Source organism: Emiliania huxleyi (genome assembly GCF_000372725.1).
Source record: "Emiliania huxleyi CCMP1516 chromosome Unknown EMIHUscaffold_185, whole genome shotgun sequence".
NCBI classification, from domain to species: Eukaryota; Haptophyta; order Isochrysidales; family Noelaerhabdaceae; genus Emiliania; species Emiliania huxleyi.
The window spans coordinates 143934-168246 of record NW_005200738.1 but is presented as its reverse complement, the minus strand read 5'-3'; the positions used below and the strand labels follow the sequence as shown (position 1 = coordinate 168246).

The 24313-nt window shown below is 66.5% G+C and overlaps 4 protein-coding genes across 4 annotated transcripts; 3 read left to right on the top strand and 1 right to left on the bottom strand.

Annotated features, from left to right (window-relative positions):
- Positions 1 to 4610: 4610 nt before the first annotated feature.
- Positions 4611 to 5573, top strand: EMIHUDRAFT_232848 (hypothetical protein; the record flags this gene model as incomplete). Its single annotated transcript, XM_005782866.1, has 1 exon — positions 4611 to 5573. The coding sequence occupies one exon, from the start codon at positions 4611 to 4613 to the stop codon at positions 5571 to 5573; it is 963 nt and encodes a 320-aa protein (XP_005782923.1).
- Positions 5574 to 7238: 1665 nt separating this feature from the next.
- Positions 7239 to 8733, top strand: EMIHUDRAFT_232847 (hypothetical protein; the record flags this gene model as incomplete). The annotated part of the gene is made up of 2 exons (XM_005782865.1): positions 7239 to 8554; positions 8676 to 8733. The coding sequence occupies 2 exons, from the start codon at positions 7239 to 7241 to the stop codon at positions 8731 to 8733; spliced, it is 1374 nt and encodes a 457-aa protein (XP_005782922.1).
- A 575-nt stretch (positions 8734 to 9308) lies between these two features.
- EMIHUDRAFT_232846 (hypothetical protein) lies at positions 9309 to 10202 on the top strand (the record flags this gene model as incomplete). Its single annotated transcript, XM_005782864.1, has 1 exon — positions 9309 to 10202. One exon carries the CDS (start codon positions 9309 to 9311, stop codon positions 10200 to 10202), a length of 894 nt encoding a protein of 297 aa, XP_005782921.1.
- A 4411-nt stretch (positions 10203 to 14613) lies between these two features.
- On the bottom strand, positions 14614 to 15053 carry EMIHUDRAFT_365431 (hypothetical protein; the record flags this gene model as incomplete). The annotated part of the gene is made up of 1 exon (XM_005782863.1): positions 14614 to 15053. A coding segment is annotated over one exon (308 nt), but the record flags the coding sequence as incomplete, so codon positions are not given.
- Positions 15054 to 24313: the final 9260 nt, after the last annotated feature.

Here is a 24313-nt window from a genome sequence, read left to right as displayed (position 1 = left end):
GGCCTCCGGGGAGCGTTTTTAATCTCTCGGTCAGTGGGGGGCCGAGCCGCCTCGGGGTGGCGGACGGGCGGGCGTTTTGAAAAACAGAAAACAAGAGAGGTGGCCCCCGGGGGCCCAGCCCCCCCCCACTGGGAGTAGAAATACGCCCAAGGGGGCCAAGGAGGCGGCGCGGGGAAGCAGCATCAGGTGGGAGCAGGAAGGATGGCGCTTAGGGTCGGCTTTGAACAAGGGTTTCCAGGTTTTAGATCAGTATTGGTGTCGGCACACATCCTCTGAGGCATGAGACATGTGTGCATGCACATCGGATGATCCCCCACATGCACAACAACAACAACAACAACAACAACAACAACATGTACATGTACTCATGTACACATGTGAGGTCCACGAGCGGCGCCGCAGTGCCTCTCTCGCAGGCTGATTTGGCTGTTTTCGAGTTTGTTTTTGTTTTCAGACTAGGGGGCCCAACGCCCTCAGAGGCGGCGGGCGGGCGCCCACTGACCGAGAGATCAAAAATCGCTCGGCCCCGCTGCAGCCCGCTCTGTTTCTGCGGGTGCAGCCCACTGTGGCGCGAGTGGCGGCTTCCGCTCTGTTTCTGCGGACTACGTGTGTCACTGAGTGAAGAGTCGGAGGGCACAGCGGGAAGCCGCCACAGTTGAGCACCTCGAGAGAGCGATTCCGAACCCCTGCCACCTGCAAACCCGGGGCCGCTGCAGCGAGACCTCCAGCAAGAGGACCAACTCCAGTCCCATGGCATCCGATCTCGGGCGCCGTCCGCGCGCAAACGCACCGGCGCTCTGCCCACCAGCCGGTCCGAAGAGCGGTTTCGGGGGGTGTGCACACGGCGAGGGGCCTCATCTGGCCCGGCCACGTGCACTCTGGCGTGGCGAGGAGCAGCTCCGGCCGCGAGGATGCGCCCGACTGCATCAGAACGCTGTCGTAACCGGTCTCTCGCGCGCAGGCGGCGAGGCTGTTGTCGCCAAAGTCGACGACGCGCTGGAGCACTGTCCACCTCGGGTCCGCCCCCGGGGCGGGAGGAGCGACCCTCGCCCGGCGGAGCAGGTCCGGCGGCACCGCCTCCCAGTGCCACGAGCAGTGGGTGCCGTTGCCGCGCCTTGCCCAGTGCTTTGCGGCCGCCTTGGAAACGAAGCTGAGGGTGCGCCCGGCGTGGAGCGCGATGCCCGTCCCGCGAGGGAAGGGCTCAAGGAGAGCTGTGAGCCAGCAGCCGTAGAGCACGCCATCAGGTGCACCGGGGTAGGCGTTGCGCAGGACCTCGAACGGCGCCTCGCTCGGTGGCGCGCGCTGCTCGGCAGCGGCGGCGAAGCGGAGAAGAATGTACGGCTCCATGCGAGTGCGTTGCGCCGCAGAGGCCGAGTTGATGTCGCCCATGAGCGTCACCTCGGTCAGCTGCGCCTCGTGCGAGAATGGCGTCGCTGGCACGGGCGCAAAGCTCCACGCCTTGAGCGGCAGGCCGCCCGCGTGCCAGAGCACATTCGGGTCGCGCTTGACGCTGGCGGGCTTCCAGCTCATCACCCGCGCCCCGAGCGGGTGTGAGATGGGATCGCGCTCCCACTCTCGCGCCTGGGCCTCGCGCGCCTCGCTCAGATTGAGCCAGGCCCGGCAAACACTCGCTGCGCATCGGCGCGCAGTGGAGCGTCCTGTTGTCCGGTTGCAGCGGGTGCCTCCCCATGGGATACTCACCTGGCCGAATTGCTCGGCGTGCAGCGGCAGGTAAAAGGCGCCGAGCGTTCGCAGGTCAAAGGGGAGTGGCACCGAGGGAGTGTGATAGACGGCGCGCAGGTACTCGTACCAGGGCGAGGCCGCGCTCGTAACGATCGGAAGCCGGATGAAGAACGAGCGGACTTCCTCTGGGTGGCAGAGCGAGAAGCAGGCACAGGATTCGTCGGCCATCACGCTCTGGCCATCGCGCAGTGCCAACTCGAATGAAACGAGGCGCACACAGCACACAGCTGGGTTCGGAGTTTTTGCGGGGTATGGGATGGTGCCCGCCGCGCAACCCACCTCGAGACCATACCCCCCGCCTGCTGACAGACCCAGCCTCCCGGCGGTCAGGACCATACCCCCCACCCTTTGGGCCGCGATGCTACCATACCCCGGAAAAAGTTGGAACCCCAGGCGCGGCCCAGCGAGAAAAAAGTCCGAAACGAGTTCAAAAATCGTGAGCTGAGTTCTGTGCTACAGTGTGCGCTCACCGAGCGCCTCGCGCGTCGAATACTCCTCAATGGCAAAATCGCCCCCCCCGCCGCCGCCGCCGCCGCCGCCGCCGCTGGCAAAGCCGCCCTCGACATCCATCACCTCGTCCGACTTGTCCGCCTCCTCCTCTTCCGCATCCTGCACTGCCGCCCTCGCCTTCGCCGCCGCCTCTATGATAGCTTTGGCCGCCGCCTCCGATGCCGCCGCGAGCGCCCTCGCCGCCGCCGCCGCCGCCCACACGCCTGGCCCCGCGGCCTCCTCCGCCCCGGGCGCACTCGCTTCCGCCTCCCCGTGGCTCGTCAGTGGCGAAAGAGGAGGCGCCTGCGCAAGAGGAGGTGCCTGCGTCGCCCCGGTCTGCTTTGCCTGGAGGTAGAGCTGCGCCGCCTCGGTGCTGTCCACCGACTTTGCCCTCGCTCTCCTGTTCTGGAACCAGATGGACCCCTGCGGACCGGGAGTGTCGGGGGGCGCAAGAGAGACGGATTTGAATTCTCAAAGGGGTAGCGCGCCTGGTGCGGCGTGGCCCCGAGGTGAGCGGCGAGCCTGGCCTTCAAGTGGCTGCCTGGCTTGCGGTCCGCCGCGAAGACCTGCTCGCGGCAGCCGGAAGCACTCACGGCGAACACTCGCCCTCCGGCACGCACCAAGGTTTTACTAGCTACTGCAAGCCGCGACCTTCTCGAGCAGCTCCCGCGCGGCGAGGGAGAAGCTGTACCGTCCTGTCGAAGCGCTGCGCGTGCAGCCGGCCACACCGTCATGCGGAAGGCTCAGCGTCGACGACGCCGACGCCGACGCCGACTCGACCTCCTGCACGGGCGCCGCACTCAGCCGCGCCATCGCCACGGGCGGCGGAGCGATCGGCGGGGCGGCGACCGGTGCCCCGCCTCCGAGCTGCTGCGCCGCACCGCTGCCGCTCGCAGTCGTGGCCGAAGCCGCCGCCCGGGCCGTGAAGACTGCCCCATCCCGGGGTGGCTGCGGCACCGGCGGCATCAGCGGCACCCGCGGGAAGGAGGGCTGGGCCGCAGTCAACCGGTGAAAGGCACTCCCGCAGCGAACTCCTCCTCCGTGGACGTGTGCGAGGCCGGTATGCACCGACGACGAGCCTGCAGCGCCAGCAGCAGCGGCAGCGGCAGCGGCAGCGGCGGCAGCAGCGGCGGCAGCGGCGGCGGCGGCGGTGGCGGCGGCTGCGGAGCCGGTAGCGGCCGCGCCAGCCGGGGCGAAGGCCGTCTCTCGCTCGGCCCTCTCTGCAGGGCCCGCCCTACCCCTCCCTGCCTTCTGCCCCTGCTCAATCGCCTCGCGCACCACACCCCGCACGAGGCCCTGCATCTCCGCCATCTTCCCCGGCTCAGTGAGAACCTCGCTGCTGCTCACCGCGACTGCCCTCAGACCGAGCGTCGGGTGCGCCTGCACCGTCTCGGCCAGCACACGCGTCGACGGGATCGGCGTCGCCCAGCCTAACGACGATGACGCCAAGCCCGCCACCGCCTGCGCCCTCTCTGCCTCCACCCACCCTTTTACGACCCTCTCCACCACGTGCTCCTCCTTTCATCATCCTGCGGCGCGGGCAGATGCGAAATACCCTATCAGAGTCGGACGCACTGTGGGATGCATCGCGGGCAACGGCTTGCACGCCTCCGGTCGCGCTTCCCGAGTCGGCGCTGGCATAGGCTGCGCTATTGCGAATGGGTATCGCTTGCCGACGACACAGTCACTGCTTGGCCAGTCGTGCATATGGAACAAGCCACAGTGAAGCCGAGAGAGAGAGATTTTTAGCCTTCCCAAACAACTCGAGAGAGAGAGGTACAACAACTCTAACACTCACACGTAATTTGGGGCCTGGAGCCCTGTTCACGCGCGCGCGAGACGTGCAGACAGGGTTGCCAGGTGAGAGCGAATGGCGCGGTTCACGCCTCGCACAACAGAGAGAGAGATGCGCTCTGCATGGTGGGACATAAAAGTTTGTTTGAAGCCGTGATATCAGTCGGCCCGCACAGCCCGCTAAATTCTCGGAATTCTCCTTACCACCGTCGTACTCGAATAGAGCTCTACTCAAAATTCTGTTCACGCGACGCGTGGTCGCAGAACGAGGCCGAGGAGAGCGATGAGGCGGAGGATGACGGGGCCGGAGAGAGGACGACGAGAGTGGGAAGACCGCGAGGTGGCATGAAGGTCGCTGCGAGAATTGATTGTAGAACTGTTTGGCGAGAGACTGCGAAGAGATAGGAAGGAAGATATACAGACGCACACTCTTCTATCCTTACACCCCTGTGTGGTGGCGGCGTGCCGTCCTCCCCTCCCCCCCCAGTTTGTTGCTTTCCTCCTCTCCTCCTCCTCGAACTGTTTCGAAACGAACCCCCGACGTCGGGAAAAAACACCGGCGCCACGCGTAACGACTCACCCACATGGTTGCCTTTGGACGGCGTGCTATCGCCAAGCTGGCAGAGTCTCTACATTCCAGCGACGGTGACCTCCTCGCCTCCTCCCTTGCCGACCTCAAGGCGCTTCTCTCCAACCAAGAGTCCAAGATGGAGGCAATCCACAACGACACCCTCGTGCCGTCTCTCGTGGCACTGCTCGAGAAACCCGACCACACAGCGGGAGCCGCCGACTGCATCGCTTCGCTGAGCCTCGTGTGCCAAGGACGGGCAGCTGTAAAGGACGCCTTCGCAGTCGCGGCGCTCGAGGCCCTTCTCCCCTCTTCGTCGGTGTCTGCGGCGTCGGCCCTCCTCTCGCTCTCCCTCTCCCGGGATGGGTGCGCCATCCTCTTGGAGAGCGCCACTCTGGTGGGCTCGCTCACAGACGCGCTCTCTCGGGCCAGCGCGGACCTGAAACGCCCCTGCCTGGCCGCCTTGGCCAATCTCCTGAGCCAGCCCGCTGCGGCGGAGCAAGCACTGAGGGCGGGGCTAGTGACACACTTGGGCAAGCTTGTGGATGTCTCGGAGGAGGAGGAGGTCGTCGAGACCGCCCTGCAGGCTCTCTGTAACCTGAGCAATACGCGCGCTGGCAAGGAGGCCGTTGTTGGTGCCGGGATCCTCCCATCTCTCGGCGCCATGGCAGCAAAGGGCGGTGCTGCAGTGAAGCAGCGGGCGGCGGGCACCCTGATGGCGCTAGCAATCGGCGAGGGTCGGCAGCTACCGGACGAGTGCATCCGGCCGCTCGTCTTGCTCGCCGACAGCGACGACGAAGAAACCGCACGGAATGCGGTGGCGGCGCTGCGGAGCGCGTCGGAAGACCCGCCGACGCGGAGGCGGATAGTGCGCTGTGCCGCAGAGCTTGGGAAGGAGCCCTCCTCCCTCGTCTTTGACAACCAGCCGTGGCCGCACTCGGAGCGCTTCCTGAGCCAGCGGGCGCTGGTGTCACAGTAGTCAAATGAGGTCCTGCGGGTTTGTCGTTTGCGGGAGCGCGCCTCTCGATATGGTGTGAAGCTCGCCGGAATCGTCCGTCGCTTTTGGCGGCGGTAAGGGACGTGCATCCCGGCGCGTATAGACTGTCGTGCTGAGAAAAAAGAAAGGAAAAACACGCCCCAAGGTGGGATGGCGGATGGGAGGACTGTGCTGAGGCCCAAGGTGGGATGGGAGGACTGTGCTGAGGTAGCACTTGGAGTCCTCTTGGAGCATATTTGGAGTGCATACACAAATAGAGCAGACATCTCCTCTGGAGATGGGCGACAACCCAACGGGAGACCCCGCCCCGCTCGGAGGGCGTGCACCACACAGCAGAAAGAGTTGGAGTAATAAATAAATAAAACGGACACACCAAACAAGCTACAAGGGGTGGGAGAAGGACAGGGTCCCCACCTGCACGAGCAGGATCTTGTAAGGACGATCAGGGACACAGGGGAACGGGAGCGGGGAGCGCATCGCGACACGAGGGGGGCTGGGCAGGGTTCACCCACACGACAGGGTCCCAGGGATTCCCTCCCCTCTCGTATAGGACAAAGTTGCACCCGGCGGCACGGGGGCAGGCGCGGGCCTCCTACTGGTTGCGCTCTCCTAGTTCTCCTGCTACTGACAAAAGGGACAGCGACAGGTTCGCAGCACGGTGGACTCCCTATTCCACTGGCGATCTCTCTCGACTAGTGACCTTCCTCCGGCTTCTCGCTGGCAGTCTCTCACTACCACGGGCACACTGACAGAGGCGGCCAAGGCAGGGGCGGTGATAGGAGTCTCCCACTCTGTGGGCTTCGCTATAGAGGTGCGGCCTGTGCGCGTGTCCTCGCCCTTGCGGTCGTGAGGGGGAAGGGGAAGGGGCTGTGTGTCTGTGCATGTGTGTGTGTGCATGTGTGCATGAGCATGTGTGTGTGTGTGTGTGTGTGTGTGTGTGTGTGTGTGCAGGCGCTGTGCAAGCCGCCCTGAACGACCACATGGTGAGCGCGCCCGAGCACCGAAGCGCCGCGACGCGCGAGCGCCGGCGAGCACCGCCGCCCCGCGCCTTGGCGTGGAGCGGTAGTAGATGATGCGGCGCCCAGCATGCTCTATCATGCATCGCCCCGCAGTGGCCGAGCCGACCGCCGTTCGACCTGGCGCCGAGTGGCTCCCAGATCGAGCGCGGAGAATAAATAAATAGAGCAGACAACCCCTGGTGGGATTAGGGCAGCAACCCGACGGGCAGACCCCGCCCTGCTCGGAGGGCGTGCACCACACAGCACACAGACTTATCTAGGCACTGCACGGCTCCTCGGTATTTCTGGGGAGGTGCGTGCGTGCATGTGTGTGTGTGTGTGTGTGTGTGTGTGTGTGTGTGTGTGTGTGTGTGTGTGTGTGTGTGTGTGTGTGTGTGTGTGTGTGTGTGTGTGTGTGTGTGTGTGTGTGTGTGTGTGTGTGTGTGTGTGTGTGTGTGTGTGTGTGTGTGTGCTCGCTCGTTCGCTCGCGCGCGCCGCTTGCGCGATCGCGCGCGCTGCGCGAGCCGCCCTGCCGTAGCGGGAAATTCTTTTGTGTGGGGGTCCCAGCTAGATATGTCGTACGCGGGGGACGCCCAGTTCGCGGTCTTGTCGTGCCGTGAGAGTTGATGTGCCTCCTCGTAGTCGGCCGATGGACTTTGCCAAGCCGGTGGACTGGGACGCACGCTACAAGCGTGGCTGGGCTTATGGCAAGGAGCCCAGCGTTTTCGTCGTCGAAGCTGTGACGCGCTACTTGCTGCCAACGGATGGCGGCGAGCCGCCGAGCGAGCCGCCGAGCGAGCCCCTGAGAGGCCTGCACGTCTTGGACCTGGGTGCGGGCCAGGGACGCAACGGCGTGCACCTCGCTGGCCTGGGCGCGACCGTGACTGCCGTCGACTCCTCCGCCGTCGGGCTGCGCAAGGCGGCTCTGCTCGCGTCGCAGCGAGGCGTGCCAGCCTCGCGCCTCCAGACACGGCTCGCCGACCTGGACGCGTACCGGCCTGGCCCCTCGTCATGCGACGTCATCCTCTGCATCTTCTGCGCGCTGCCGCTCGAGCCCCGCGCGCGGCTCCTCGCGCGCTGCGCCGCCGCCCTCCGCCCCGGAGGCCTCCTACTCGTGGAGTGCTACGCGCCCAGGCAGGCTGTCCTGCGCGGTGCGCGCGCGGCGGGGCCACCGGTCGATCGGCTGGTGGGTGCGGCGACGCTGTCCGCTGAGGTGGGCGGGCTGGAGCTGCTCGAGGCGGCAGAGACGGAGAGCTCGCTCGACGAGGGGCGCTTCCACGCTGGCCTCGCTGCGGTCGCGCGTGTCGTCGCGCGTAAGCCAGAGCACGCGGCCGCCGTCGCTCGAGAAGCGCAGCGGTGGCGGCGAAGCGCGGAGGCGCAGCGGCGGGCGTGGCGGCGGGGCATCGACGCGGTGTTTGACGAGTTCGACGGCGACGCCGCGGAGGAGGCCCTGGCGTGCGTGGCAAGTCGCTCGGCAAGCGGCTTCGCGCGCCTATCCGCGGCTGCCAGTGCCACCGACTCGCCGCTCGACCCTCTCCTCCTGTCCGCACGCGCGCTGCTAAGCGTCAGCTGCCGCGTGGCCGCGCGCGACGGCGTTTGCCGCTACTGCTGGATGCCGCCCGGCTGCTGCGTCTGCGCCCGCCTCGCTTCCGAGGAGGCCCCTCGCCGGTCGAGGCGACGTCTCCGGCTGCGGTGGGCCATCGTGAGCCACCCGTGCGAGCTGCTGCGCTCCACGTCGTCGGCGCGGCTCGCTTCGGTGCTGGCCGGCGGAGGCGACGAGGCGGAGCTTCTCGCCTATGGCGCCGAGGCGCACGAGGCGCGGCTCGAGGAGCTGCTCCGTTGCGAGGGAAGCACGCGCATGCTCTTCCCGGGAGCCGACGCGGAGAGCGAGGGCGTGGCCGAGGCGGTCGCCGCCGCCGTCGCCGCCGCCCGAGGTGCGAAGCGCGCAGCGCTCGGCGAAAACGAGTTCAGCGGCGGCAGCGACCGCTGTGGCGGCAGCGGCGACGGCGACGGCGGCGGCGACGGCGACGGCGGCGGCGAGCGAGCTGTCCTGACCGTGCTGGTGCCCGACGGGTCGTGGGAGCAGGCGCGCGCCCTCGCCGACGAGCTGTGGCGTAGCTCCGCCGGCCGACTCCGGTGCGTGAGGCTGGGCGAGGGCCGGCTGGCGGCCCACACGTCCGGGCTCATCGAGGCCCTCCGCCCCGGCTCGGGCGTCGGCCGCGCGAGCACACTCGAGGCGTGCGGACTCATGATCGCGGAGGTGGAGGCGGCGGAGGCGGAGGCGGGAGTGGCGGAGGCGGCAGAGGCGGAGGCGGCAGTGGTGGAGGCGGCCGGCGAGGCGGCGGTGAGCGATGCGCCGCTGGCGTGCGTGGGGCGCGCCCTCGCGCCTCTGATTGAGCATTTGGGCCGGGAGGTCGAGCTGGAGAGGCGCGAGGAGCAGAGGGAGGGGGCGGAGAGCGGGCGAGAGAGAGAGGGGAGAGGGGTCCGAGGCGCCCCTGCCGACAAAGAGTGGGTGCGCTCCTTCCGCCGCGCTGCCGCCGCCGCCGCGCTTCCGCCGTTGGGGCTGCGCCGCTGCTGCCTGTGCCACGAGACGCTCTCGTCGCCCTTGCGGATGGCAGAGCACCTCCGAGGAGCTCGCCACTGCGAGGCCGTGCTTCGCCGCCACCGGCGCCGCGGCGGGCGCTGCGATGGGCCGCAGCCGGGCGAGGCGGAGGCGGCGATGCTTTTCGACGAGCTCTCCACGCAGCGGATCGTGCGCGTGCGGCCGGAGCCGCCCGATGTCGCCCTCGCCCTCGTGCAACGCGAGCTCTCCCGCGCGAACGCCGCCGCCGCCCCGGAGGCGGCCGCAGCAGCCTCAACCGCGGCGCCGCTCTCCTCCGCGCTCCCCGCGCCGGCCCTCCCCGACTGCCCCGCCCTCCCCGCGTGCCTCAAAACCGAGGCGTCGCTTCGCTTCGACACGCGCGCGCACGACCTGCGCGGCGCGGCCGTGCGGCTGCTCGCGAAGCCTCGCAGAGGGATCGGCTCCTTCCCGGCCGCGTCGCGTTCCGGCGCGCCCGAGCTGGAGGATTTTGCACCGCACGGGGACGTCTTCCGGCGCTTCAAGGTGCAGCAGGCGCTCTATCGAGAGGTTGGCAAGGACGCGCCCTTCCTCGCCGCCTACGAGCGGCTCGTGCGTGACGTGATCCTGCCGCACCTGCGGAGCCGGCTCGAGGGGGCCGAGGAGGAGGGAGAGCCAGAGTTCCACTACCAGTTCCCCCCCACGCTCCGCGTGCAGCCCGGCCCGTCGCACGAGCACGGCCCGCTCCACGCAGACAAGGACTACGGCCACCAGGCCGGCGAGGTCAACTTTTGGCTCCCGCTCACCTCGCTCGAGCGCACGCGAACCACGCTGCACGTCGAGACGAGCCCCGGTCGCGGCGACTTCCACCCGCTCCTGCTCGACTATGGCGATGCGGCGGCGTTCCACGGCTGCCTCTGCCGCCACCACGCGCCCGCCAACCCGACGCCCTTCACGCGCGTCTCCATTGACTTTCGGGTCGGCGTGTCCCCGCACTTTGACCCCGGCTGGAGGGCCGAGGGGGTCAAGGCGTTGCACGGGTGGCGAAAGGCGTAGGGTTCTTTACTTGCACTTAGGATAACCCCAATGCCTGACTTAGTGCTGACGAGCATCCGTGTACGGTCTAAAAATGTAAATGTGGAGATACTGGGGGCTGTGGGTTTGTATATTACGGTGCATTGTGGGTATACGGCACTCCCATCGACCCTCATGACCTCCTGCAGTCTCTGAGATGGACACCAGTGGGTGTGGGACCACAGTCAGGATACACTCGAAGGTTGGGCAAGCAGTAGAGGTCGATACTCTACGCGTCTCACATGGTCTGTGTCGCTGTCGGCACGACAGGACGTCGAGCGACACCGGTGGCAGTGCCACCCAGGAGTGGTCGGGCGGTCTCCCGTCATGAAAGAGCCACCATGTGATCCGTATGATGATTCCTGACAACCGCCTCAGTCAACTTTCGTCGCAGTTCCCGCTCTGAGAGGAGCTGCGGGTCAGTTCGACAGCTGGAGCTGTGTCGCCGGCGTGCGGCGGCCTGCCTCCGGAGGTGCCTCTGAGGTGGACATTTTTTGGTCACCGTGAGAGAACGCGTTCGATTTTTTACTCCGGAACTTCAACTCTGCACGCGCACCGGCCAGGGCTACAATAGTGCCAGGCGGAGATAGGAGTGCGGAAGGCCGCGACCGTCAAGTGGCCCACAATTTTCCTTCTTATTTGTCACATTATTGCCCTCTCACAATCTCTCTCAAAAACACAAAAACACGCACAAAAACACAATCCGACCCAAGACGCACAAGCAAGCACAGACAGTCGAGAAGGGAGAGATAGCAACGACAGTCAGAAGCCAGCGCTGGGTACCAGGAAGGCGAATGCGAGAGAGAGATTTAGCAATACCAAACAACTCTAACACTCACACGTCATTTGGGGCCTGGAGCCCTTTTTGTGTTGTCGAATGCGTTGACGCGGCCTCTCGTCTGGTGTGTGAGCTCTAGCGCTAGTGAGCTCATACGCACGCCGGCAAATCGCGACTATATATATTTAGTTAGTTATCGCCCTCTCACAGACCAGCGCACAGCGCCATCGGGCGTATTTTCTTCTCAATAACAAGGCTGTGAACCCAGCCACGTCTCCACAAGCAAATTAAAAAAATCCAAATTAAAGAGATGTGTATCTGCTCCGCGGGTCATGACAGCGCCGCCTGGTCGCGCAAGCTCTGGTTGGCGGCTCGCGAAGCGGCTCGCCCGCGCCCGAGCATACAATCCTGTAACGCGTGCGGGGCGGGGCCGGTGGCTGGCGGCGTCGACGCAAGGAGGCGAGGGCCGGGTGCGGCGGGCCTGCAGGTGCTTTGCAAAGCGCGGCGCCGACACCTGAGAGCCGCAGTTGGGGCAGGGCACCGCCTAGAGGGATCCGCCGGCGGTCAGTCGCCCGCACCGGCACCAGCCTGGCAGCAAGCAGGACGGACGCGCCTCCGACGCGCCGGGCTTGCTCGGCTTTGAGAGCGCGTGGCTCGAGGCGGCCAGCGCGGCACGCATCCGCGCTGCAGAACGGTCGGTTAGCTCCGCCTCGACCTCGAGGAGGGACGAGAGCCGTGGAGCGGAAAGCCTCTGTTCGGCTTCGCTCACGCCCTCTAGCAGCTCTGCGTGCGGCGGAGGCGGAGGCGGCGGCGAGCACGCACGCGCCACCTCTCCGATAAGCTCGTCCAGCATCCCATCTCCCAGATCGACGCAGGCACGGGAGAGCGGGTGCAGCTTCTTACGCTGGCTGGACGCGTGGAGGAGCATGCTAGCTGTGTAGCGACTGCGAGCCCGGGAAAGTGCCGGCGCGTCGAACTCGTGTTTTTGTTTTTCAGTGTTTGTAGCTCTTACGTACATTCCCGTAGGAGACTCTGCTGACAGGGTTTGCGATGAGGAGCGACCCGAAGGGTTTCTCGGAGGTTAGTGCACCACTAACCGCCGAAGCGCAAGCGCTGGGAGCAACAACACTACGACCTGGGTCGGGCTCATACTAGCACCCAAAAAGAAAGAAAGAAAACAGACACCCCAAGGGAGGGTGCACCCTTCCCCTCGGCAAAGAGCGGTTTCTTGATTTGCCAACGCGAAACAACCACGCGCTGTTGCGATCGACAAAAAGTCTGAAGCGATGGTACCTTTTCTCGCCCTTGTGTCCCTCTCCATCTCTGCGTCGGAGCTTGCGTCGCTGCGCTCCGAGCTGCAGGCCATCGTGGATCGCCACAGCGCCTTTTGGAACGCCTCGATGTCGTTTGCCGTCTACAACTCGAGTGTGGACGTCGCTGTCGCAGCTGGGAAGAACGACTACGCCGCAGGCACATGGCTCACCAACGCCACACGCATCCCGATGGGCTCGACAACGAAACAGTTCACCGCGGTGGCCGCGCTTCGCCTCGCCGAACAGGGCACCATCTCGCTGGATGAGCCCATCGCACCCCATGTCGACAGATATCTGGCGCTGCCGCAGCCGTGCGAGAGGGCGCCGAGCATGTGCGTGCCGACGTGCGTGCCTGTGGCGCACTGCCTCACGCGGCCAGGCCCGCTGTGCGCCGGCGTGAGCAGGGAGCGCCGCGCCACCTGCTCGTACTGCCTTCGGTTCCTGCACTGCTGGGCAAACGCAACCGCGGGCGTCCCGGCAAAGGCGACGCTGCGACAGCTCTGGGACGGCGAGGCCGCCATCGAGGCGGTCACCTACCGCCACCTCCTCTCGATGCGTGCTGGCCTCAAGGACTACTACGACGACCGCACAAACTGGTCGCTCGCCGCTCCTTGCACACGCTCACACTCGGGTTGTGACAGCCTTTCGGGCCCCAGTCTCTGTTCAGCGCGCGCACAGACGCTCTCCTGTCAGTGTATCTCCCTCTTGACTCTCTCGTCTGGGTGTCTGTACGCCGCGTGTACTGTGAGTAGGCTGTACAGGCAGGTGATGGGCTCGACGCGCGACGTGGAGCCGCTCGAGTTCCTCCTCCACCAGGACCACGCCTTCCTCTTTCCGCCCGGAGGAACGACCACCGTCCCCGCCGGCGCTCCCGGCGCGGGCAGCACCGTGCAGCGCGGCGCTCACTCGACCAGCGGCGCGAGCCACGTCCACGGACATACTCGCGACATGCCCGCGCCGCCTCCCATAGGCGCGTACTCGACGAACGGCTTCGCGCTCGTCGGCCTCGCCCTCGCGGGCGGCCTCAGCGACTGGGCCCGGCTTCGCCTGCGCAAGACGGCGTCTCCTCACACCTCCTCTCTGTGCACAGGCGCCCTCGGCCTCGCCGACTGGGCCGACCTCGACCAGCGCGCCCTCGCGTGGGGCGATCGCTTGCCTGCCGACGACGCGACCCGTTTCTTCGGCCGGGGCACTTGCCTCTCGTACCGCGGCGTGGCGAGGCAGTACACGGGGCCTGCGGCTGGCCGCGGCCGCTTCCTCGAGATCTCGAACCACTCTTGCCTCAACTCGTTCACGGGCGGGAACATCGGCGCGGCTCCCCGGGACGTGGCCCGATTCACGCACGCGGCGTACAGCGGCGGGCGCGACGCGCTGCTCTCGCCGGCGTCGGTGGCGCAGATGACGACTTTCCACCCGCTCACCGACGGCTTTGGCGCCTTCGGCCTCGCGTACGGGCTCGGCCTCGAGGGGCGTTGGGAGAGGCTACCGAACGGCTCCGCGGCAGCGACCCCTTCCGTCGTCTGCGGCACACTCGGGTGGGCGCTCGGCCACAGCGGGTTCGACTACGGCTCGGGCTCGGAGCTGGCGCACTACTTCACGGACTTGCAGCTCGGCGTCTCCTTCGCCATGACCTCCGCCGTAGGAGAGGGTTCGGGACTCGCGGGCATGAACTGCTCGCTCCCGTTCGGCGCGCAGGAGAGGGCTGCCGGCTTCGCGATCGCCGACCTCCTCAACGCCGTCGCGACTTTTGCCGGGCTCGGCGCGCCGTGCCCGACGGAGAGCTACGACCCACCGCCCGCGCCGAGCTGCGTCGACGCGCCCAGCTTTGGGACGTTCAACGGCGCTCCCCTCTCCTGCGCGGCCCTCCTCGCGGCGGCGGCAGCATCGTCGCATCTGTCGCCAGAGCAGCTCTGCGACGGCTGGCTCGGCCGCACCACGCTCGGCGGCGTAGTGGCGCAGGAGGCGGCGAAGGGGGTGACATATTCGCCGCCGCCGGGGGCCCAGCCGACGACGGTCGCGTGGGAACTCTGCCGCGGCAGCTGCCTCGCCGCCGGGACAGGACCTTGCTGGCTGCGCGCCAAGGGCGGCGGATGGTGCGGAGCGCCGCCGTCGCCGCCGCCGGGCGATCGGCGAGAGCACCCGCGTGTGGTGCGGGCGGCGATCGCGGCGCGGGCGGTTGAGGCGACCGCGGCGATGTTTCTCTCGCCGAAGCGGTGATTGCGTGATATTTTGTCCAGCCTCTGTTCTTTTTTATTATTTGTCCCCGTGCACAGGTATTGGGGAAAATGGAGACGTGTTTATTATCATTTTCCCGCAGTGTTGACTATTGTGCGTACAAACCCGTATCGAACAAGTGGGGTCTCGTCTCGCGGTCGCGCGAGACTCTGACAAGACACGAGCGTCTCTCGGGCATGCTCTCGCAGCAGACTCTTCCCTACGCACCGCCCGCCTCCCCGGCGCTGCTCTTCATGCCAAAGAGGAAGCGGCTTTCTTCCGTGCCGATGGCCTTGAGGGGCTTCTCGCGCGGCACGACGCTGACCGCCTCCGCCTCGCCGCCCTGCTGCTGCTCAGCTCCGAGCTCAGGCGCGCGCACCCCCTCGAGCTCGCGCCACGCGAGCAAGCGCTCCTCGACGGTGTTGGGGCAGTAGTACGTCTTGCAGACCACGTCGCGGCTCTGCCCGATGCGGTGGCACCGGTTGAGCGCCTGCAGCTCCTTGCCTCGATCGTAGAACGGCTCCATCAAGAAGACGTGCGCCGCGGCGGTGAGCGTCAGCCCGGCGGCCGCGGCGTCGGCGTGCAGCAGGAGGACCCGGAACTCGCCGCGCGTCCACCGGTCGACGGCGCTCGCCAGGTGCCGCTCCTTGTCGCCCTTCTTGAGCGCGACGCGCGGCAGCCCCTCTCGCGCCAGCACCAGCTCGAGGTGCTCCACCACCGCCTTGCTCGCCGAGAAGACGACCGCCTTGTCCTCGCCGAGCGCGCGCAAGTCGACGAGGAGCCGGCGCACCTTGGCGCCCAGCACCGTGCCGTGCTCGGTGCGCGTCGACCCGGCTGGGCGCCTACACGCCTCGCTCAATCTCGGGTGACCTCGAGGCACAGAGGGCGGAGCCCACTCGAGAGGTCGGCGCCCGACGGCGGCCGCCATGTGGGCGAGTGCCTCACGCTCCACAGAGCGCGCGTTGCGCGGAGGCGTCGGGCGCGCGAGGTCGGTCGGCTCGATCCCGCGGTAGGCGCCGCGGGCATACGCGATAGAGTACTTGAACTGGCCCTCTGCGCAGAGCTGGCCCTCTCCGCCGCCGCCGCCGCCGCTGCCGCCGGGGTCACTGCTGCTGCTGGGGCCCGCCGCTTGCGCCGGCACCACCTCGATCAGCGTGTTTTGTCCGATCGGCTTGCGGCAGGTAGGGCACGTCGGCGCCTGCGTGCCGTTGCGGGCCAGGCTGGCGTCGAGGTAGCGCTCGATGCAGACCTGGGCGAGGCGCGGGAGGTGTCAAAGAGCAAGGCGAGAGCGGCGAGGGTGCTGGAAGCGGTGGCAGCGGGCGCCTTGCAAAAGAGGTGCGCGCAAGCGTTCAGCGCGATGCCGCCAGGGCGGCCGGACGAGTCGGCCTGCTCGCCGAGCGGGCCGAGGCAGATGGGGCATTGCGGCTCGAGCTGCTCGAGCCGCTTCTCGTCCCCCAACGCCGCCAGCACGGCATACGTGTCGAGAACAAACTCTAGCGGCTTGCTGCTCGCCGCGTTGACCAGCGTCCTGAGGAACGGCCTGAGCTTTGCCAGCTCGCCCTCCGTCGCCGCCTTCTCGTCGAGCAAGCGCTTGAGCTCCTTGCGGTTGGCCGAGGGCAGGTCGGACGTGCTCCACCGCTCGCCGACAGAGCGCAGCGCCGCGTCGCACGCCTCGAAGGTGGCGCCAAGCGTGCTCCGGCCTTCCGGATAGAGGCGTCTCTCGTCCTGCAGCGACGGCGTCTCGATGCTGGCGAGGCGGGACGGCACGCCAACAGCGCGCGCCTTTGCCATGGAGAGCATGAGCCGCAGCGGCCGCACCTTGCGCTGCTTTCCTTTAGCCAGCTCACGCTTAAGCTGGCGCACCTTGGTCTCACTCAGCTGCACGTCGCTAGCGCGGCGCAGACGCGCCACAGCCGCCTCCGCCCGCGCCAGCGCCCGCGCGTCCGTCTCGCCGAGCGACACGACGCTGACCTTCTTGGCCTCCTGAAGCAGCTTCGCTGCGAGGGGCGCGTCGCCCACGTCGACGCATGCCACGCCGTGCTCCGGACACGTCACGCTCACTTTGGGCGATTTGCAGCCGCAGTGCTTCTCGAGAAAGGCGTGAAAGCTCGCTGCCAGGTCCGCCTTGCTGATGCGCGCCGGCCAGTTCGTCAGTTTGACGGCGCTCTGCCGGCCGGGGAAGCGCGTGCCGGCTAGCACGATGATCTGCGCCACGCTGCCCTCCTCCTCCTGCTCCGCCGGTGCCTCGACGGGCGGCGGTGCCTCGACGGGCGGCGCGCCGTCAGGACGGTGCAGCGGCTCCAGCACGAGCCTCTCGCCGTCGGGAAGCTCCTTCTCCGCCTTTTTGCGCTCCTCCTTCTCCTTCTCGAGCCTGCCGCAGTTCGCGTAAAAAGCCTGGCGGCCGCGCTGCAGCCTCTCGAGCTCCTCAGTGGCCTTGATGAGCTGCTCGAGGCGCTTCACCTCCGCCAGGCTCGCGTCCAAGCCGTCGGCCGCCAGCGGCACCACTGCACCGGCCTCGCGCCGCAGCGGCGCCTCCACAAGCGCCGCCTCCTTTGGAAGCATCTTGACGTACGGCAAATCGCCGTGCTTGTGCTCGCGCGTCGTCTTGAGCAGCTGGCGCACGCGGTCTGCCGAGCCGAGGTCCACGACAAAGGCGGCGGTGCCCTCGTGCGCCTCGAAGCCCTGCCACGTGAGCTGCGCGCCAATGTCGCCCTCGGCTGGCTGCTGCGCCTACGGGACGTGTCACGGGCATATCATGGGCATGTCGTGGGCATGTCTCTCCGCCCCGCGGCCCGATTGCGCCTTTCGGTGGCGCTCTCGCGGCGTCTGGAAGGGGTTCGGGCGCTGGGCGCCGGGCCGCAGCGCGGGCGGCAGCTCGAGCAGCGAGACTGCGAAGGAGGGAGCCGCGCCGCCCTCGGCGGAGGGGAGCGCGCTCAGGCAGCTCGAGAACGAGCGCGCGATGTCGACCGTCCCGCAAATGGCGGCGGCCTCGAGCCACCCGTGCCGCAGGCGCGGCCCACGCACAACCACCGCAGCGTCCTTCAGCCAAAGCCATTCCGGATGCGCGCTCCGCAAAGTCGCAAGCAGGGCGGGCGTCGGTCGCCAACCCACGGGCGTCCCGCCGCCGCACCGCAGCTCGATCAGGTCGTGCAGCGCCGCCCGGGCAGCCCGCAGTAGTCGCTTTCTTTGGCTTCCCTCCTCCGCCTCGTCGTCGTCGTCGTCGTCGTCGTCGTCGTCGCCACCGTCGCCGCCACCGCCGACAGCCGTCGCCTGCTTCAGGGCCTCGATGACCTGAGTCACCAGCTCCTTGGCCGTGTACATGCGCTGCTGCTCGCCGTCACCTGTCTTGACGCGCAGGACCTGGCACCCTCCTCGCCGAAAGGGCGCCTTTGCCTTGAAGCTCAGCACCTCGCACCCTCCCCGCCCGGGCACGACCAGCTCCAGCTTCGCCTCCAGTCCCCGGACCGCCTTGGCCGCGCCTGAGCCGAGCGCCGACACCGCACTCGACCGAGCAAACTGCTCGAGAAGAGTCAGCCGCTGCTTGCCCACGGCAGCGCGGAGGCGCGCCGCGAGCGCGGCGGGCGTCTTCCCCTCCTTGATGCGGTCCCAGTACGTCCGCTGCAGGTTGTAGGTGACCATCTCCTCGCGGCTGGGGGTGCCCGAAGGCGGCACCAGCACCTTCAGCCTCTCCTTGGCATAGTACCGCTGGACGCCGCGCAGCAGCCAGAGAAGCCGAACGCCTTGCAGCGGCCACGGGCGGTCGTCCACGATGCGGGCCCCGGCCGTGATGCGCTCGAGCGCCAAGTGCCACCGCAAGCGCGCCACGTCGCTCGTGTACGAGGCGCGCCGCTGCAGCTTGAGCTCAAAGTCGTTCCGTGTCGTGGAAAGCTCCTCGGCGGTGTTCATCCTGCCTCCGCCATCACCTCCGCCCAGACTGTCGAGGAACCGGATCGCCCGATCTGGCGTCATCCGCTTCATCTGGTCGTCGAAACCATCGAGGTCGAGCGGCGCGAGGGCGTTGCCGCTGCGCAGCGTGGCGCCTTGCTGGTCGCTCTCGCTCAGCTGGAGCTCGCGTTCGATGTCGTTGATGTCCGGGAGCTGCGACGAGCAGCCGTCGCCGCCCGCTATCAGCGATGTCGAGAGGCAAGCCTCGTTGAGCAGCCGCAAGCCCTTGCTGACGAGGTTCTGGCTGCGCGCGCGCTCCTGCCTCGAGTGGGCGTCGCCCATCGTGCGCAGCGCGCGGCTCTGGCGCAAATGCTGCGTCACGAGCGCCTCGAGGTACGCGTACACAGCCAGCTGCGAGCTCTCGAGCGGCACCGCCACCACTTCGTCGCTCCGCGGCGGCAAGTCGAGCAGCGCGGCACCGCTGCCGAGCACGCGCTGCCCGCTTTTTGAGTGGCGCATCATGAGCGCGCGCAGGAGCACGCGAAGAGCGTCGAGCGCGCTCTCCTCCTGCTGCTTGTACGGCCTGCCGATGTTGTGCTCCCAGAAGCCGTCCTCGTGGTTGGCGCCGCTGCCGGAGGGAGGGAGGGGCGGTGAGGAGAGGTCGCCGCCACTACCGCACAAGGCAGACCGAAGGCGGGGCGCGGCGCACAACGGCGTGATCCGGAGGAACGCCAGCTCGCCCTTGAGGTCGTCGATGGAGCTGCTGAGCGGCGTGCCACTCACCATCCACCTGCGCGGCGCGTGCAGCGCCTCGCACGACACCGCCAGCTCCGAGGTGGCCTGCGCTACCTCCTGCATCTCGTCGAGCACGACGCGCGCCCACGCCACCGCCGCCAGCAGCGGTTTGCTCTGGAGCAGCTGCTGGTACGTCGTGAGCACCACATCGTGCCTCGCGAGCTCCGCCGCCTTCGCAGTGAGCGCGCGCTCCTCGTCGAGCTTGAGCACGGACAGCGAGTCGGTCGCCTGTCCTCGGCAGAAAGCGGCAGCGGGCGTTTCAGCGGGCGGAGAGAGCAATGCGGGGGGGGGCGGCGCGCGCCGCGCGCCTTTGCGAGCTCGACCAGCCACTGCGAGAGTAGCGCGGGCGGAACGATGATCAGCGTGGCGCGCGACGCGGCCTTGCCAGCCGCCGCCTCGCGCGGCAGGCTGGGCAGCGACGCGACGACGAGCGACGCAACCTCGAGCGTCTTGCCCAGCCCCATCTCCTCGCAGAGCAGCCCGCCCCACATAAGGGGCGGCGCCTCCAGCCGCAGCTCGGCGAGCGCGGGGGAGTAGTGGTAGGAGCCGCGGCCGTCGCCAAACGCGCGCTCCTGCCAGAAGAGCCCGTTGAGCCCTCGCGGCAGCTTGGCGCGGTCCTCCATGTCGAGCATCCAAGCGAGGGCGTGCGCCTGGTACAGCTTGAGCCTCATCTTGATGCCGGCCGGCTGCTCCGCCGCGCGGTACCCGGTGTGTTCGCAGCTCTTGAGCACGCCCTGCAGCGTGAAGGGCCCGGCGGCCGCGCCGCCGACCGAGTAGAAGGCCGGCGGGTGCGAGGGAAGCGCGTCCAGCGACACGATGGCGCTGCCTCGCAAGTGCTGGAGCAGCGTCTGGAACTGGCCGCATGCGGTCCAGCAGAAGAGCAGGCGCGTCGCGTAGACGTCGCACGACAGCTTGAGCCGCTGGCTGCAGCCCTGCGCCTGCTTGCCGCGAGCCTTTGCGCTGCTCACCGCGCCGAGCGAGGCGGGCGGCTCGATCGCCGCGTGCAGTAGCGGGCAGCCGTAGCCCAACGGCGAGGTGTCGGGCTTGAGCAAGTACTGCAGCGCGTCGAGCACCGCCATGGGGTCGCGGCAGTCGTCGTCGGCGCCGCCGGGCAGCAGGTCGGGAACCAGCTGGCCGCCGACAACGAGCTCGATCAGCTGGTTGACCGAGACCGTCCCGCGCCCCGCCAGCTCTCCCGTCAGCTCGCACCACGGCTCGGTGCTCACGTAGGGCAGGTCCGCGCTGCTGCAGTTTCTCTTCGCGGTGTACCACCTCTTTCGCGGGCGGCGCATGCGCGGCTTCTCGCTGTGGACGCCGAGCGCCTCGGCCAGGTTCCCGGGCGCGTCGGGCTTGACCTCGAAGGAGAGGTGGACAGAGCCGATGAGGCGGAGGCAGTCGAGCTCCCGCCCGCGGAGCGCGGCAGCTTTGCCACCAGCTGGCGACTCCCACACCCGCAACTCTGCGTCGCTGGGCGCCAGCGGGCGGCCAGTCAGCAGGCTGATGCACGCCGGGCGCGAAGCCGGAGGAGCTGCCGCGGGCTGCTTGCGCGCCCGCTTGGGTGCGGACTCGCTGACCTCTGGAGCAGGCTGCTTGCGCGAGCTGGCTTTCGGCTGCTTGCGCGAGCCGGCCTCGGGCTGCGCGTGCGAGCTGCCCTCGGGCTGCGCGTCCGAGGCGCTGGTCTCCGCTGGCGGCTCACGCTTGGCTGCCTTCACCGGCTCGGAAGGCACGGGCGCTAGCTCCCGCTTCGCCGCCACCGGCGCTCCAATCTTGCGCTCATCCTTGAGCGTCCACTCAAGGTGCGTGCCCTTGGCCACAACGGAGCGTGCAGCCTCCTGCAGCGGCAGCGGCGTCACTGCTCGCTCGCGCACCTCCTTCAACTCGAGGCGACCGCCGACGACGCCATTCGAGATGGCGCGGTGCCACTTGTCACCCCACTTGAACTCGCAGGCCGTACCGAGCGGCCAGGCTCTGTTGACGTCCCTGGCAGACGGCATCGAGTGACCGTGCGGGAGCCGCGCAAATGCCCGCTTGGCGACACTCGCCGCGCACGTGCGGGACTGCGCAAAGAATTTTATCGGCGCACTCACTCTCGGCGTGTCCGTTGCCGTCCTCCCATCCCTCCCTTGGGTTGTCTGTTTTCTTTCTTTTCGTGTCCGTTTCCTTTCTTTCTTTCTTTTTCACGCAGAAGAGTCGTCCTTGCGCGAGGAGAGCTCGATAAACTCGCGAGGGGCCAAAATATGCCGCGAGGAGGGCAGAGTTGCGCCGAAAGGCGGGAGAAGAAGCGAGAGCAAGGGAGCGGCAGGCGGCGGCGCCGTCGCAGAACGAGGCAGAGGAGAGCGACGCGACAGAGGAAGAAGCGACAAGAGAGAGAACGACGAGAGTGGGACGACCGCGAGGTGGCATGAAGGTTGCAGTGAGAAGCGGCGAGAGACTGCGAAGAGAGATAGGAAGAGGCGGACGCCCAAGGGTGGGCGACGGCTAGCGCATCACACCCCTCTCCTTAAAATCTCTGTGTGGTGGCGGCGTGCCGTCCTCCCATCCCTGCCTTGGGTGGCTATTTTCTTTCTTTCTTTTGCCACGCAAGGACGAGTGGGTGTGCGAACAATTCCGAAAGACAGTGAGGCCGGGATCACACACGGCAGGGGTGGCGGGGACGGCTGTGGAGCGAAGGTGGCCGTAGCCAGCCTCAAACACCGATGGGACAATAAGATGAGATTGCCAGATGAGAATGGGGGGAAGGACAGACGAGCGACATTTGACGACGTCGGGGGTCACAACGTGACGACCAAAACGATCTTGGGGGCCAGGGTGAGACAACAGGTCGGGGTGGCACACGGGGCACACCACAGGCGTATTCTAGAGGGGGAAAAGAAACGGGGAATCAGGGCAGTGCTGGCGATTTACTGGTGTAGCCCCCAGAACAATCAAACACTCTACGGCCAAAACAATCAAATGGTGCGCGTGGTAAGATTTACCACGACTTCTGAGGCAAAATCTGACAAAAATCGGGAAAATCGGCAAAATACCCGGTATTTTCCAGGTATACCCGGGTTTTCCCAGGTATACCCGCAAAATACCCGGTATTTTGCCAATTTGGCTGAATTTGGCCGCAAACCAGCCTCAGACTCGGCTCAGATCCCGAAAATTTGATGATTCCACGGAGTTTCGTAATTTACCATACCACTCTCTGCCCATACCATACCACTCCCTAGGAGAATCAAATAAGTGGTAAATACCACTCATTTACCAGTAAATCGCCAGCACTGAATCAGGGGCCCCGCCACGAGTGCGTTTTGGGGATGCAGAGCGTGCAAGGCGGCTAGGGATGAGGCCGCAAAAGAGGCGCGCGAGGCAAGGAGGAGAATCGGGGAACGGAGAGACTGGGACGATTGGACACAAGAAGACAGTGAGCCACCACAGGCGTCGTTGGCGCACCTACTGAGCGGCAAATGCGGCTGGAAATAAAGAAGAGGAATTTCGGTTTATCATAGCCGCCGAACTTTACCTCGCTGTTTCTTATAGGCGTGTGTGCATTCTCGTGTTATCTTCGAGTACAGTATTCCGTGGGGGCGGTACGTATTCCCGTATCACTAGCTCCGAGTAGAGGGGGCGTGCTGCAGTTAAGGGGAAACCTGGTACACGCGGGGCTAAGGAGAGTATTCCCGTATTACGTGCTTACTAGCTCCGAGTAGAGGGGGCGTTCCGCAGCTAGGGGAAACCCAAACGCCAAAGCGCAGAACCAACCCTCGGAGACCCGTGTTATGGCCCTGCGAACGCGCACCCCCCAGGGCTAGAGGGCTCTCTATCTCGTAACCCGATCCCGATCATCCGGCCCGCTGGGTGTGCTTCTTAGCTCCCCGGCCCTGGATGTGAGGCTACCAACTGCACTCCAAGTGCTCCAAGAGGCGCGTTACTTCATGCGGAAGCTTGACAAACACACGGCGAGGGCGACAGCAAGAGTCGAACGGGCGGCGCCTGACTCAAAAGACAAAGCTATATTCCTGAGACGAGCGAGGGCAGCCTCCTTAAAGGCAATGGGGTCTAGATTTGGAGCGCTCGCCGAAGAGGAGTACGACAAAATAGCGCCCGTGATTGCCTGCACGCTGCCCGCACTCACGGACTCCATACCCGAAAGAAAGAGAGGGGAGCTCGCAGGAGAGGTGACGAGAGAACTACAGGTAGTGGGGAAGGCAGCCTCGATTGCCATACAGACATGGGTGCGAAACAACGACAAGACCAAGGCACGGGCAGAGGAGAGAGAGAAGAATATAGGATGGATAACGCGCCTGTTCAAGGCATGGAGGGTGAGCCACGCTGAACGTGCTGAACGTAGAGCCGAACGGGAGGAAGCCGGGGAAGAAGTTTCCGAGGAGGACGAAACACCAGTGGTAATCCCGTCGTCTCTCAGCTGTCACGAGGCACCCGAAGGGGACCCCAGCGCCAACATCATCTGTGGAGGTACAAGTGTTCGAAGAGAGAGTGGACCTGAGCTGGCTGAGCAACGACATGACTTGGCGGCAAATGATCGGAGTGGGCGTCAGAAGAGTCGTCTTGCGCGAGGAGAGCTCGATAAACTCGCGAGGGGGGCCAAAATATGCCGCGAGGAGGGCAGAGCTGCGACGAAAGGCGGGAGAAGAAGCGAGAGCAAGGGAGCGGCAGGCGGCGGCGCCGTCGCAGAACGAGGCAGAGGAGAGCGACGCGACAGAGGAAGAAGCGACAAGACTCAAGAGAGAGAACGAAGAGAGTGGGACGACCGCGAGGTGGCATGAAGGTTGCAGCGAGAATCGGCGAGAGACTGCGAAGAGAGATAGGAAGAGGCGGACGCCCAAGGGTGGGCGACGGCTAGCGCATCACACCCCTCTCCTTAAATCCCTGTGTGGTGGCGGCGTGCCGTCCTCCCATCCCTGCCTGGGTTGTCTGTTTTCTTTCTTTCTTTAAAAAATCACTAACCACTAGATAGAGGCTCAAGTGACAATTCACACACACGCCGGTGCCATCACTGCCATCTGCACAAAGCATTACTCTCACGACACACGGGGACCGGGTGGAGCGGCGGTGGCGGCGGCAGCGGCACGCGCGGACGGACGGATTCGGACGGGCGGAGCAGC